The sequence below is a fragment of the Balearica regulorum genome, chromosome 12, assembly GCF_011004875.1.
Source record: "Balearica regulorum gibbericeps isolate bBalReg1 chromosome 12, bBalReg1.pri, whole genome shotgun sequence".
Lineage (NCBI taxonomy): Eukaryota > Metazoa > Chordata > Aves > Gruiformes > Gruidae > Balearica > Balearica regulorum.
This window is the reverse complement of record NC_046195.1, coordinates 20,887,597-20,903,292: the sequence shown is the minus strand read 5'-3', so window position 1 is coordinate 20,903,292 and position 15,696 is coordinate 20,887,597. Positions and strand designations below refer to the sequence as shown.

Here is a 15,696-nt window from a genome sequence, read left to right as displayed (position 1 = left end):
TCTGGTTGCTTTTTTCAGTAGAACAATTGCTACTTTAAACCCCCTTTGATTTTGATGTGTGCTTATGTACAGCTTGAAGAGTCCAGATGTCATACAGATACAGGGCAGGATATGATCTTGTCTTCTAACATCACACTGATGATCAAAAACACAAAGTAAAGAGCAAACATAGTGAGCCCCAGTAGTTTGTTCATTTTCCATTTACATACAGCGATTGAGATAATCACAAATAGCAGCATGAGGAAAAGGAGAACGATTGCACAAAACAAACCGTTGCTACTGACGGCAACTGGACTGAGCCCATTGAAGACGGAATAAAGGAACCAAGGAACAGGCAAACTGCAAGTAAAGGAAAAGTAATTGAAAGAAACGTTTGAAGGCAGTTCATTTTCTGCATTGTAACTAAGCAATTTTTCCAAACTGTTACAGAAAAAAAAATGCATGATTGCGTTCAGTACAACTCAGCATAAATCTAAAATTGATGTTGTTAGTGTCAAAAATTGCATTGGGATAATACTTGCACTATCATAATGCAATCCAAGAAGCTAAAAGGGTTTTAAAAATAATACCTCTGAACTAAGTGTCTGAGCGTGCTATAATAGAGTAAGTCCTGCTGCTTTAGTGATGAGAGATGCAGACACGGGTACTGAGCCTGGATTGCACAGGATCTGAATGTCTCTGAGGGACTAGGTAAGCATCCCGTCTGTAAATCCTTGGTGTTAGCCAAAGACTTACGCATTTTTGTCTTGAAAAATCAGTAATTTTATGTTGATTCAGAATTAGGTGAAGATGGTGGACTAAGTTGTAAAAATCTGTCTTTCCTGGCTGGGTTAGGTTTTTAAAAAAAAAAAAAAAGTACCTGGTCACCCAGCTGCCCTTCATTTAATTACAGCTAAAATGAAATTAATTAAGGCCATGTTTGGAATAAAACCCACTAGCTCTGTACTTCAGAAGAAATGTATCCTTTAGCGCTGAACTAATACTCACCCCACAGTGATATCGAAGATATTGCTGCCTACGGAACTGGAGACAGCCATGTCACCTAAGCCTTTCCGTGCGACGATGACGCTGGTGATAAGGTCAGGGATTGAGGTTCCCGCTGCCAGGATGGTTAATCCCATAATTTCCTCTGATATCCCAATTGTTTCACCAACCTAAGAAACACAAAGTTGGGTAGGGCTGTTAGTTTTGGAATGTGGAATTTAATTGCTCTGTGCAGTCTTTAAGGTTTCATGCCATACTTGAGTTAAAATATTTTAAACCCCTGAAATACAGTAGCATTTTTTCTGCTTTATGGGATAAAAAGTTAATTTTCATCGTGTGTGTTGATCTCGGATTTGCTCTGTAGCGTAGGGCATCTGATCACAGTGTTGCCAAGACAAAGTTCAGCTACAGCGCAGCTCTTCTGCCCCAAGTTCACTACTTCTGGGTGCCTTCTGCCTTTCTCTCTCCAAATTTAACATTGGCTGTGTATGATCCGAGAGCTTTGGGAAATGACAGTCTGGATTTATGGCTGGATCAATGATTCTGTGAATGTGCAATATATCACTAAATACAAACAGTGGGTCTGATTCTACAAGATGTACACATTATTTCCCAGAATACCAGGTGAGCATTCAGGCAATGGGAGCTGAGATCATTTAGCAGCTTCCAGAATCAGAACCTGTATTTTCCTGGAATTCTGATTAGGTAAGGGATAATTATGTTCTGCACAGAAGCATTCGTCAACGAAAAGGCAGTATTAAGATAAATCTCAGTGGCACTTTTCCTTTCACCGATGCACAAATACCCTTGGAAGCTCTCAAAAAAGAATGACTTTTTGTCAAATTGAAAAGAATGAAATTGAATATCCCCTTTTGGGTTCTAACAAAACAAAGTTTCTATGGTTTTGACGGATGACTGCAGCTGTAATTCATCAGATGAAATGCCATAGTGACACTGTTCCCCCTCTCTCCAGCTACTTGTTTCTGCAATGGTCTTGTTTGCAGAGAGAAAATAACCCCCTCACCTGGTGAGCCCACCACACCATGAGGTAAGAGAATGCAGCAATCCAGATGATGGATCCGAAAAACGTGATGACAAAGAATTTCTTGGAGTCCTGTTAAAATCAAGTCGGAAAAGAAAAGCAGGGAGAAGTTTCAGGAAAGTAAAAAATCCCCAAAGAAATTTATTCACCTGAGACGCTTCACCGCAATCAATTGCTTTAACATGGACCCTGGTCTCTTTAATTTAATTGTATTTAGTTTGTCAGCTTGATTAGATGACCAGTAGTTGCTAGTCTTTTGTGGTTTATTAAATTAAGTCTCTGGAGCTGTGCTACGCTGCAGCCAGGGCTCCTGTCCCACTCCCTGCAGCTTTATCAGCAGCGGACTCTAGATGTAGAAAAATAGAACTGGGCACTCTTGCCAAGAGGAAACCTGTAGCTGAGCTGATGAACCAGCAGCAGGAGGAAGATAGACTTACCGGATTCCTAACGTCAGGCAGAGTGCTCCAGAGAGGGAAGACAATGGGAAAGAGGAAAAGGTAAATCGCTTGTTTTTTCCTCGTTTCTGGCCATTCAAGAGATAACGGCTCGTCATTTTCATCATCATCATCTGTGCTGTCATCATCGCTGTCTTCCTCACTCTCAGAGCTGCTGTCTTCTGAGGTACTGCTGTCTGAAGAGGGCTGTAGATCAGGAAAAAAAACCACTACTGATGTGTTTTCACACTAACCAGGAGCTGCGCAGCATTTACTCACCACGGCCTGGCCTTGGCAGAGGTCACGCTTGCATCGTGGCTGCGGGCAGCCACCCGCATCTTGCTATTGTGGGACAGTATCTCGGTGCCTGTGTATTGTGTTAACTCATTTGTAACAGTTAACTAGAACCAATTTTCAGACAGGGTTTTGAGACAAATGAAACACTGTCTGTCCTTGAAAACCCTTCCTCATTAGAACACCAAATGACATCACTTGAAAGGAGGGATTAGGGGAACGGAACAGAAGTGTGTACTGGTGAGCAAAGGACAGGCAGATACTCTGTCTTCCCTAATGCTGGAGTAGCCCTCTGACCTCAGAAGAGTCATTTGAGGAGAAAATACTGTAAGGTATCAGTTGCTTCGTATTTCGGAGCCAATTTGTCTTTGTAATCTGCAATGTTTCAGCTAACACCTTAATATATCTCAGTCTATTTATAGTTGCCAGTTGTGGGAAATGGCTTGGGTCCTATCCCAAAAGCTCTGGAGAGGGAAGAGGGACAGCAGATGTGAAGTTTGGTCTGGACTGAGCACTTATTGCCTACGATGCTTATTTCAATACCTGTCCATCTTGCGGTGCATCTGCCTTCTGTTTGTCTTTGCTGGGTTCAGAGTCACTGGCAGGAGTTACCTGGACGGTGCTCGGTGCCTTCTTTTCCTCTTCTGCTGAAAGCGATAAGGAGGAATACTGGTTTCAGTCAAGAAATGTCAGTATTTTCAGCCATCGGGTAGCCACCTTCCCCTTGATCAGCTGGGAAGTTTGAGCTTCCTACAGAAACGTGTGGCATTTCATGTTAAACCCAGTCTGATGGCTTAGGTTTTCTGTTTGTCCTCTCTAATGCAGATTGTGATTAGTAAAAGCTGGGCAGAATCTGGCCCACCTGGTGCAGAATGACACCTGGGATCTACCTGAAACTGCTGTAAGAGGCATGTGCGTAATGAGGGAAATGCTAATTATCTGATCTATGACTGATGAGTGTTTCTTGGTTTCAGTCTGAAGATCTTATTAAAGCCATCCTTAAAAGCCAGAAAGGATGTGAAAGCTTTGCTTCCTCTTTTTTTCTAGCAGAGCATGGCGTTCTCCAGGGAGCTGACAGTCTTCAAGGCTTCTGAGAAATGACTGTTATGTGCTGCCAGACTTTAATCCCGAATCATTTGGTAGGTAATCAAATGCAAATAAAAAAAGTGCTGACACATACAAGGAAATAACTGCAATGTCCTCTGTGCTGCTCCTGCGTTAACCTGCGTAGCCGAGAGGAACGCAGAAACCTCTGTACAGGATAGCGCAGGAATATGGATAACACAGAGAAGAGGCGAGAGGGAGTACCTGCCGCTCCGCTCGCTCACAGCAAGGCGCTGTTCAGACTGCTGCAATTTAGGTAAAGGGATCCCCTCCGTACAGTCAAGCCTGTCAAGGCAGTAGGATTGTGTTATCCCATGGATTGTACCGGGATGGGGTGTTACAGGGTATCTTATCCTGAACTGGGTAAGCTGATCCAGGACGGTGCCTCACAACTGTACCGGGGAGCAAGTCTAGAGGGGAGATTTTCTGAAATGTATGTGTTCAGTCAGTGTGTTTGGGATTTCTGAACCCAGGCCTTAAGAGAGTTCATGTGGGATACTTCCAGCCCGAAGCGGGAGACAGAGCGATGATGCTTTTGGAATGTGCACAGTCCTAGCTATGCACCAACGGAGTTTGTGGAACTTGTGAAAATTTACAGTTTGGTGAAGTCGATGAGGTGTTGATAACTCGCACTGAGAATTTATTTGTGTCTTAAACAGTATTATCCTCCAGTTCGGTCTCATTCGCATAGGTGAGGCCCAATGTTGTGAGGTTCTGGGGTGGCTGCTGTAGTGCAGCAGTGTGCTTGTGGAGGTGGGACCTTCCACACCGACGTTTGCTTGTTTTCCAAGATCTCCGGCCTCACCGACAGCACAGCCCTGTGTTGTAGCACGGGCCAGCTGCTGCCTCTGAATCAGCTAAGAAAGCCTGTGTATCAGTAGCGATATAGAAAAAGCAAAAACTATTAAAAGGGAGCATGCACGGACCCTTAGAATTGATATAGACAAAGTCAGTGCGGCTGGTCTCTCTGGAGGAATCTTTCGTGCTCTTCTGCAAGTGTGCCAAATTTCCAGGCTAAAACGAAGGTACTTTGTTTTAAGCAGCACCTCGTTTGCAGGGTCTACCAAAGATCGGCAGCACGCACCCGTCTGTAACGGTCGGATTCCCCCTCTTCCACCCTTCTGGTTGCAATTTACACTCCATCCTTGTAGTGCTTTGGACGCGATCTCACTAACCACTCCTGGACTCCTGTGGGGATGGCTTTTATTGCCCACTGTTAGCGTACATCGATTGATTTCTGCTGCGTTATTATAGCAGCCATCTGTGACCGGTAATAACTGAAAATTTGTGTTAGACCACAGCGCTTCTTTGGCAGCCCTTGGGTGTTGAGTGCCGGGAAGGTGAGGGATCGCAGTGCAAAACAAGGCAAACAGCACTGGTTCTTCTTGCACTCACCTTCTGCTTTTGATCCTTGTCCAGCCAGAGTCTCTTCTTTGGCCTTGGCTATGTTGCTCAGGATGTCAACCCTGTCTTTAAATTTTGCTGTGGATGAGAAAGAAGCAGCTGTCAGCTACGCAGAGCCCCCCTTCACCGGCCTCCCCCCAACGCGCACTCTCTTGCCCTGTTCCTCTTGCACAGATTGCAGTCAACACTGACTTGTGAGTTGTCTTTCTGAATGTGGCCCTAACTTTTGGCTGCTGCTAGTTGATCATAGCATATTATATTTTATATAGTTATGGTTTAATGCTTAGTACTATGGCAGTTATGCCAGCGATCTGACGTGTAACTAATACTTTCATATTTAAAAGAGAATCTAGGGAGAAAGGAAATCCTTTCCAGTCCAGTAGTACAGAGGATATGTGTACGTGATAGAAAGCAAATGCAGAAAGAACAGAGGAGTTTCGCTGCAATATCGTTTTGTTCCCAAAAGACTGTTGATTTTTTTTTTTCAGGCTAGATGATGTGCAAGCTAAAAAGGACACCTTCCTTCTGCCATGTGGCTGTGGAAGAGGCTTTACTGTGCTGCTTGCAGCCTGGCAACCTGATGGTAAGGAAAAGTAAAAACCTTTTATGTTCCAGTTACCTGGAAAATAATTGATTTCTCTAAGTATACACAAGTGTATCCTCTGCTGGAGTTGATCTAAATCCCTGGTGTCCAAGTTCAACATGGCCCAGGCTACCCAAGAGATCTTCACCAGTGCAGTGTCCAGTACAGTAGTTCTGGGACTGCTGAGACCTTCCTCCAGTGAAACCGTGCTCTGCTCAGCTGAGCTGCTTTATCACTGTTTTACAGTGAGCTGTGAAACTACGTGTGTGCCTCCACAGTTAGGTGCTGTGCTCAAATATCTTATCTCTTACTCTCATTGAAAGTGAGCAAGTCACCATCTCAAAGAAAAGCCTCATTTTGCTCTAATTTATATCCTCTGCTGAGCTGCCTACCCAATGACTAAGCTGAGGGTCACAGGGTTTGCACATGGACAGTAGCCACAAGAAATTAGCCGTGCTACGCTTGGCTCATGTGCGGGGCTGTAAATTAATTTCTTCTGAAAGTTTTATCACACTGATTTAATCTACTGTAGTGTTGACTGTGCAACCAGACCGTGCTGTTGTCGTTTGCCTCAAGGGCAGGGCTCTGACACTTTATTCATCACCATGATACCGAGTTAATAGAAATAGCAGGTCCAAGGCCCTGAGCCATGCAGGCAGATCTACCCTTCCGAGCTGAGCCTTGCGAAAATCAGTAGACTCTGGTATACGTCCAATAACTGGGACTGGCTCAGACACAGAGGCCTTTGGGGATGAGTCCTATTCTGGTGAGATTCCTGTTACCGTCTGACAGAAACATTTTTCACCAGCTGGGATCTCCGCTGAGCACTGGAATGGCTGGACAGAGATGAAACGATGAGCTCTTCTCCTTTGAAAGGCTGGCTGGGACTAAAAAGCCTGACTCTTCCATGCTCCTTGTCAACACTGAAGCCTACCAGAGGGGATGTGAAGCACTTTGCTCCGTTCCCCCTCTGCTGACGTTAAGCACAAGCATACCCATTGGTGCAGGGCAACGAAGAGGTGACCTTCTGCTCCCAGTCTCCTCTAACCACTGGGCAATCCATCTTTCTGTTCAGCTTTTCCCAGAAGCTGTTGCAAAAGCTTTTGTCAGCAGGGTCAGGGCGGTCAGGCTCAGCCTGAAAGAGATTATATAAATTCAAGCTCCTGGCTTCCTGCCCTCACCTAGGCTGCAGGCTGTGAGCGCCGACCCGAGCAGAGCCTGTGAGCATCTCTCTGTCAGGATAAACAGATTAGGTCCAGGCCACTATCCAGTTCTCATGAGATCAGCCTCATTTATAAAGGTGCTAATGCCTCTGACACACATTTCGTGCAGGATGGATGGAGATTGGAGGAAGAGCTGGCTATAAGCTGGCCAGATCTGCAGGTCAGCATGGGGAGGAAGGATATCTGTCAGCTCAGTCCTTGCTGGTGCTGGGGATTAGCTGAGCAGGGCAGCGCCCTCGCCCCGTGGGGTGTGCGGTGCTGCGCCGGGCTGCCCTCTCACTGGGGGCTGCGGCCCCTGTAATTACCAGTGCAGAATTACTGGTCCGGTGATTCTGTCTCCTGGTCCAAGAGCCCATCAGGTGGGACGTGCCTGTGTCCAGGGGCCCTGAGATGCTCCTCAGGAAAATTCCTGTCCTATGGATTGATGGCATCCAGGCTGGACTTAAGGTGACACCTGAGTTCTACCTTGAGTTAGGCTCTTATGTTTAATTAATTCTGTGGCTCTAATATCTAATCAGGACTAACTTACAACATGAACAGCAGGAAGGAATTTTTTTCTTTAAAATTTGGCATGAACCCAGAGGATTTGGGGATTCTGCCATCTAAAAGTAGACAAAAAAAAAAAATCTTGTGATTCCTTTTACTCCTTAGTATCATCATTCTCTTAAAACAAGTGATGGAATGCCAAGGAAACAAGGAGAAACTGTAGCTGCCTGCAGCCTTCTAGCTCAGCTCTAGCCTGCAGCACTGCCTGCTCTCTATTCTGGTCTGATTTCCAGAATCATTAGCTTGTTAACTGGGGCATACTGGGGGTGGATGGCTCTGGCAACCTTGCTGCTGGAGACTTTGTCTTCATTCAAAAGTAAAATCAGGCTTCTGTCTTCTTCCATCTATGACTGGAGTTTAAAGAATAATCCGATGCTAAGACTGAAGGTTCAGAAAGGAGAAGGTCCCTCCGTCTTTCCAAAATCTTTTTTCTCTTTTATTCCCCAACAATTCCCTCTGGTGTCTAACCAGAAGATCTTGAGAAGATCTCATGTTCTGCTTCTACACACTTTCAGAGAAAGGCGAGGAAAGACTAAAGTTGCTAGAAATTGTTCATTTAAGAAAAAGGCACTTTGAAAATAAAAGCTTCTATCAAAAATATAATTCAGGATGCAATGTAAATGTTAGAACTTCTGAAGTAAAACACCTAGTCTCCTGTAGACAGAGAAAAAGACTGGCGTAATGATCCCTTTCGAATACAAAAAGAAAAAATAAACATTCTGAACTTAATCCACTGTTCAAATGAGAAATTTCATTTCACACAAGGGGTGTTGCATTAGAAACAGTGAAACAAAGTTTGTATTTCAGACTTCTTTATTTCTAAGACCTCTGCCTCTGGCAGTTGGTTTTGGAGCCCTAGTGCTGGCAATTTTTCCACGTTTCTGGACTCTTGCTGCCCTAAAAAAGCTTCTGTGCTGCTCAAGTAAAATGCAAGTGCAGCATAAGGAAGGAAACCCTACAGAGATCCTAATTGCAGTGGGTTAAGTTAGGAACTGCTGAGAAATAGTTGGCAACCTTTTTCTTTTGCAGAGTGTTCGTTACTCTCTCAGCCTCTAAGTGCTGATGCTACAGGCATTGGCAAGAAGGAACAAGGACCCTTGAGGAAAGATAAATTGCTTTGGGATCATCTTTTATGTTGCAACCTAATTACAGAAATGTGTCCAGCACAGACAGTGCTGCACACACTGCAAAGAGAAGGACGTTGTTGGTGATCAGTGGGAAACAGGCACCCAGCCAGCCTGAGGGTACCGAAGGGCTGCGGTTCTATTAACACAAAGGCTGAGCTTGCAGTCCTGACGTGCCTTTCTGGTTCAAATCCTTCTTCAGAGTCATCCTGGGGAAGTCACTTCATCTTTTCAGCCAAGATCCTCAAAGCACTTAGGTTTCTCAGTCTATTCATAAATGATTCCTTTTCTCCAGACTCCCTTTTCTTTAGGTATGAATTTACCAGGGTAAGGAGTGCCTCCTACTAGATACGCAGCTCCTGGGACACTGGCTCCCTGATTCCGAGCGCTGTGCTGTTGTTACATCAGTGACTTTCTTTACTGTTATCTTTTCTAAGGAGCCGTCTCCCTTCTGGCAGTGTTGAGTGGAACACGCACGTACCTGGGGCGGAGGTTTAGCCTTGGCATTACTGTAGCAAAGGGTCTAAGAAATAGCAACCTTTTGGAAAGATTCTAGCACATCCTCGCATCACCCCTCTTGTGAATATTTGACTTGCTTAAGTACATATGGTCACACTCCCATCTAGTGGCTGCTGCACCCTGAGACAGAAACTCAGACTCTGTCTAGCTGAAATGAGAGGGGGAGTTGACTTTCAGAGCAGATCCAAACTGCCCCCCAGTCCCGTCTATTCAACACGCACCAGCTGTGGGAAGAACAGCCTCTGTAGCAAGGTCAGCACCTTACAACTGCATTGAACCCCCCCAGCAGTGTATTGTGGGCTGAGCTGCCCGGGCAGCGCTGGAGCGTTCTCCTTGGCCTGGGTTGGCATCCTCAGGCCCCCCACCTTCTGCTGAGGACCCACGGTTTTGCCAAGCTGAGGACACCAGCCTGGACCAGAAGTGGGTGCTGGCCTGGGGTGGGCAGCTGCTGCACAAAGACATTTAGAGGTGCAGGAAGGATGAGAAGATGCTGGAGGGTCCCTGAGTGGCAGCAGTCCCTCTCTGATGCTAAAAGCAATGGCACGTCCTCTCGTAAGTTTTTGCTTTTATCTTTGTGCTGTTAATTCTACCTTTCGGGGGGGGGGACAGGAGGCAAGGGCAGTAGAGCAAACCCTGATGAGTCTGGCTCTTGTTACATTTCCCTGAGTGCCATGATGGGTGCCTTCACTAAAACCTGTCAAAGCGGACACTCATCTGTCTTCCTGTCCTTATCAAGCCTCCTTTGTTCCCTCGAGCAGTTTGTGCAGCTGGGATTTTGATCTGGAGAGTCCTTTTTGTAACCTCTGTGATAGACACGAGAGGTGTTGATCTGCTTAGCTTCAATCTCTCTTTGAATGGACAACAGATAATCTCTTTAGAACAAGTAGGGCAGTGGAGGGGCAGGGCATGCGCTAAGCTAGGAAAGAAAAATCTAAAACCCATCTTTTTTTTAACATGCTTCACCATTTCTTGGAAAATGAACCTTCACTCTGTGTTTGGATTAAAGTCAGTACAAAGACCCTGGATCTGTCTGGAGATGTGGCTTCTCTGCACCCTGGGCAGTTTAAAAGAAGGTGTCTTAGCCCTGAGCTGATCAGCCCTTGGCCCTGGGCAGCTGGCCCATTGCCTGCAAAGTGCTGTGGGTCCAGTTTACCATGGCAGTGATGATACCGCGGTGTTCCAGGAGAGCTTTTAGAGGTGCTCAGTGCTGGTCTAACTCAAGTACCGGTTGGCTTGACCATCATCGTTGGAACCTGCTTTAGATGTCAGCTGGGATTTTAACCACTGTCAAAAAGATAATTCTTCAAGGGTTTTAACTTCTTTTTCCTCTTCGTCAGGTCTGTGCCTTGCAAGGGGCTGTGTGCACAGCTGGGGAGGTGTGCAGGTACTGAGCTCTCTGTTCTTTTTCCCATTATAAAGGAGACTGATTGTTTTTGAGAAAGAGCTGCTCAACCTTAGTCAGCATTGAATGCTGCTGTTCCAAGGCTGGGGTGAGGTCTGAGCTAAGAAGAGGAAGGAAGATGTGACGTGCTATGAGACGGAGCAAGCCTGTAACTCATGTTTGCTGTTCCCGCTGTCAGGGACAGCAGAAGATGGGGACTGAGTGACCCCAGATGCCCCATCCCCACTCAAGCAGCAGCTGTCTCCACAGCAGCAGCGAGTTTGGCACAGGCAAAGTAGATACGGCAGGGCCAAAGTCTGAGGAGTTCATCCTTGCTAGCCACGCGATCTGAAGGGGTTCTCCTTCCACCTAACATTACCTGTGATACTCAAGAACTGCGTTTCAAGGATGAGTTGCTGATCCCTGACACACAAAGGGGACACACAAAACTGTATTCCCAGTTAAACTGCTCTACACGCTGCAAACCCAAGTCCCTCTAACATGGAGCATTCACTCACCTTCTGCCAGAGGGTCCAGGGTGTGAATCATGAGTTGGAAGATGGTGCTGCGCATTTGAGAGTTGTGTAGGGAGGCCGAGCTGCTGCCTCGCTGTAAGGCTGACGTAGGCTATGGAAAGGCACAACGCAGCAGTCAATAGCAGTTTCCTCCTCCAAACATCTCCACCATTGGTTCGCCTCTACTCTGGGGGTGCATTTATATGGAGGCTGATCTCCTCGACCCAAGGAGCAGCCTCAGCATGGATTTTAAACAGCCTCTGCTTTCAAGATCACAGGACAGCTGTCAGCACCCACCGTTCACGGCAAGAGACGTGCTCTTGAGAGAGCAGGCCAACCTGTCCTTGGATAAACGCAATGGGCTCACACGGACTGAGCATCAGTATAACGTTGTTATAAATTATAATCATCAAAGCACGCAGTGCTTTTAGCCATAAACTTGTTAATAACTGTGTAGATTTATATGCTGCTACAAATAATGCTACAGACATGCAGGTGTCCTGACTTCAACTTGAGAGCTCTGGTGCTCCGTTCTTATAGTCAACACCGGAGTCCTAATGAGCTTTTGACTGAACATTAATTAGTACAGGTAAGTTAAGTGCATAGAGGAACAAGCGGCATCCATATGAGGAAGCTAATACCTGTTATGTTACGTACGTATGCAGCTGCCACATCAGACAGGCCTCTCTGTGCAATGGCTGGCCAGCCGTGGGGAAGACTAAGGGTCAGCAGTTTAACCAGAAGCAGAGGAATGAGCTCTTCAGTGTTGGCTGCGGGGAAGGACAGACCCTACCAGCCTCTGCTTTGGGAGCTCCGGAGGAAAACTGGCCATGAAACCAGGTAAGAAAAGTCACACTCTGAATTTTTCTATGCCTGTTTAAAGTGTAGAATGAATAGCATTCTGCTAGTCAAATCCACTTGGGAACCCTGAGCTGTCTCTTAAATTTTATTAAAGTTCCTTTGAGGACACAACTCAGCCAGATGTCCTCTTAAGCTAGCTGTGGATACTGTGCCAAGCATGGCTGCTTCTCTGCACAAAGTAGGATTTGGTCCAGGTTTCTTGACACAAAAGGTGACACCTTTATTCACGACCTGACATGGGGAAGGGTTCAAAATACAATGACTTCTGATCCCTGCAAAGTTGCTTAGACCTACCTGCAGCTTCCTCCCGTCTGCTGGCTTCTTTGTTCCTTCATCTGCAACTGCCCCACTGCTTTTCTGCATGCAAGCAAGAACAAAAATGATTGAATACCACCACTGCTTCACCTGCTTTTTCAGGATATAATGCCAGCTCTTCAGGCTACTGTCCGTGAGAAAATGGGACAGCTAATACAAGTGACTACGCATGGGTGCTACTGAAGGAGCTGAAGCCATGTGCTCTCCTTAAAACCATGTGGCCTCCAAGAGACACAGGATTCTACCCACAGGTCTTCAGTGATGAGGCAGGTACCTGGAGGTGGCCTCTACCATCTGATTCCTGCAGATACAGGAAGCCCCGGACTTCACCCCCCAACATCTGTATCCCAACTCATTTCCCAGCAGAGGCAGAGTGAAGGTGCAAAGGGGTGTTTTTTTCCAGTGATCAGCATTACTTCCCATATAGGTAATTTATTTTTCCCAAAGGTTAGGTCCAGCAGCTCTCTGCCAGGCTACTATACACTAGTGAGAGTTCTCTGTCAACTTAAAGTGCAGGGTTTTTATTTTCCTGCAGTCTGAAGGGTTGGATTCAATTTGTGATGATTGGTGATGTCCACGGTGATGTATGTGTATAGCTGCAGTATCTTGTACGTGTATCCCACTGGAATGTAACACATGAGCTTTCAGGACTCCCAACCTCAAATCCCTGGCTGAAAGACAGACCAGAGGGAGGAAAGAAAAGCACTTTCTTGATTCTGCACCACTTCAACTACCCCAACCCCTCTTCCTTTCTTGCCTTAAATTATATGAAGGGGGTGCTGAGACCAGAAGGGGCAAACCACGCCTGAGTGCCAGTGACACACATCTGAGTAGTAAAGCATGCCAGTGCCAGAGGACACTCTGAAATCTCATGGTCTCTACTCAACAGTCGGCAGTAGCACAGGTCTAGAGGACAAAGAGGCAGTAGGAGAGTTGGGGTAGGACACTCGAAGTCAAATCTCCAATAGTTCTGGAGACCATGTCCTGACCAGATCTGCTCATCTGAAAGGGTATGTGGCTCTGGGGATACTGTCTTTGTGTAAGCAGTCAACTCAGCTCCTTCAGGAGACAACGAATGCGTGAAGGGCCCTGGTCTCAAATCTGGAGGGTGTAGTTACAGCCACAAACCTCCCTGTCTGAGCACCAGCAGCACAGAGTTGTGTCTGAGCACATGTAACTGTGGTCAGTGCATGGAAAAGGGATTTGGGCAGTTTGATCTTGTCACCAAATGCTGCCTGGGAGAGGTGGCAATAGTTGCTAAAGGCTGCAGGTCTGTGCTGCAGGTTGGGTAACAAGGGATACCACCAGTGTCCCAGCAACACACCCAGCCTCAGGATGGGAAAAGAGAATTTCCTCCAACATCTCTCATCTGCAAGAGGCTTGGACGGCACCTCTTACCGGCAGCCTTTTTTCCTCTGTTTAACGCAGAATTGTCCCAGACTAAGAACGTGTTCCTGCAAGTGTTTTTTTTTTTTAAAACTCCTTTACAATAAGCGAGTAAGCAAAATCCCATGCACGTCTTTGAAAGTAGATAATTGACCGCAACTGATATCTTTAGTAATTGCCACAGGTAGAAATCCCTTTTAGCAGCGCTCTCTAATTCCTTAGAATCTCTACTATCTAGATTGCATTTCCCTCATTTTATAACCATAATTATTGACCAGTACCTGTATTCTGAGGTTTTGTTTGAATATGCACTTTGTGAAGGAGATGCAGTTTTCTTTGCGGTTTACGCTAGAACGAATTATTTCCAACTTGCCCTCTGAACAATAAGGACACCAACCTTCCGTATACGCTCTGCTGATGCTGCCTGCACAGCATTTAGCTTCTTGTTCAGCTCCTGCTTCACCCATTGTTCTAGGTACACGTTCTGTTTCATAGTGAATACGTATGTGGCATAAGCAGTCAGTAAAAGGAGGCTTTCCCACCAATCAATGACACTGTCTAGGAAAAACAGGATGAGCATCAGTAAGTCTACAATGTAGAATGAGATGTCTCTAAATAAGGGCCACCACGTCAGGTGGAGTATCTCCCTTGAGAAGAGGGCACAGGTGCCAATGACAAAGAGGATATTAAACACTGCTGAGCCCACAATGGTACCGATGCCCACATTGCTGTGTGAGATGAAGACACCTATGAGGGAGGTGAAGAGTTCTGGTGCTGATCCACCTGCTGCCATGAAGGTGGCTCCAGCCACATCTTCAGAGATCTGCAACTTCTCTGTGATCACTCCCAAAGCTGGGACAAAATACTCATCACACACTATGGCCAAGGCCACAAATACATATATCATGCCAAAGATGTGAAGTACAACCCACCCTTGCCTGCGCTCTTCCACACTGAATAGGTCCTGGGGATATTCTCCTTTGGACTCGTGTGGCAGCTTTTCATCTGGGTAGCTTTCAGTGACATTTTCTCGCTGTGGTGTTGTATCCACCGATGCAGTGATGGGCACAGTTGGCTCAGGATCCACGTACACACAGTGCCTTATTTTGGGCGCTGCTGTGACATTGCCTGTCACGGCAGTCTTGTTGCTGGAGACGTCCCCAGAGGTCACTTTCACAAGGTCCGCGGGTCGGGGTGCTGTGTGTGGTGCTGGAAGAGCAGAGGGGCTGAACTGGAGCTGATAGAGAGAGAGGACCAACACTATGGCAAGCAAGAAAAAGATTCGGTTCCGTTGTAGCCGCCTTCTCCGTGGTAAATGCATTTCCTAAAGGTTCAAAAATCAGTGCCGTGTCTAGAAGCCACTGAAGACTTCTCTTGATCAGCAGTTGGCGCTTATATCCACCATTGGAGTTTCTAGCTGATCTTAAGCACCAGGAGTGAAACTGCACGACACAAAGTGTAGAATCCTGCAAAAGAAAATCTAGTGTAAAAAATCAAGTACTGCAACTTTCCACCATGTGGGTAATGTTACTTCACTGACTGCTTTTCTATTTTTTGATAAAAATAAATAGACTTAAATGAGTACAGTCAGATCTAGGTTCAGGCTTCAGTCCTTTTTTTTTTTTTTTTTTTTTTTGTAATGACTGCAGGCTATGCTGATTAATAATCATAGGTTTGGCTTAATATCGAGAGAAGTTGGCCAAGACAGTCCAATCTGAGCTGAATTCTGACTCCACCTACTAAGGTTTGTGTTTTTCCTTGAGCCCAGTTGTTATTCTGGAATATTAACAATTGGGTCAGTGTTCTGCAGGAGGAGAGGATGCGGCTTCTGTCAAGGAACCTACTTTAAATTGCTAGAAAAGATGATGCTCTGAAGACACGACGATGCTGTTAAAACCTCCCTCCAAACAGACCAGTTATTCACCAAAGTAACCTCAACAGGAGGATGAAAACTGCATGGTAATTCCCAGCTATGCTGCTC

General features: G+C 46.0%; 1 protein-coding gene across 1 annotated transcript; it reads right to left on the bottom strand.

The window, feature by feature from the left end:
- Positions 1-10: 10 nt before the first annotated feature.
- Positions 11-15,036, bottom strand: SLC24A1 (solute carrier family 24 member 1). Its single transcript, XM_010305061.2, has 9 exons — positions 14,113-15,036; positions 12,309-12,371; positions 11,157-11,265; positions 5,254-5,340; positions 3,298-3,401; positions 2,464-2,667; positions 2,009-2,098; positions 988-1,154; positions 11-339 (listed from the first exon to the last, which is right to left on the bottom strand). The coding sequence occupies exons 1-9, from the start codon at positions 15,034-15,036 to the stop codon at positions 90-92; spliced, it is 1,998 nt and encodes a 665-aa protein (XP_010303363.2). The 3' UTR covers positions 11-89.
- Positions 15,037-15,696: the final 660 nt, after the last annotated feature.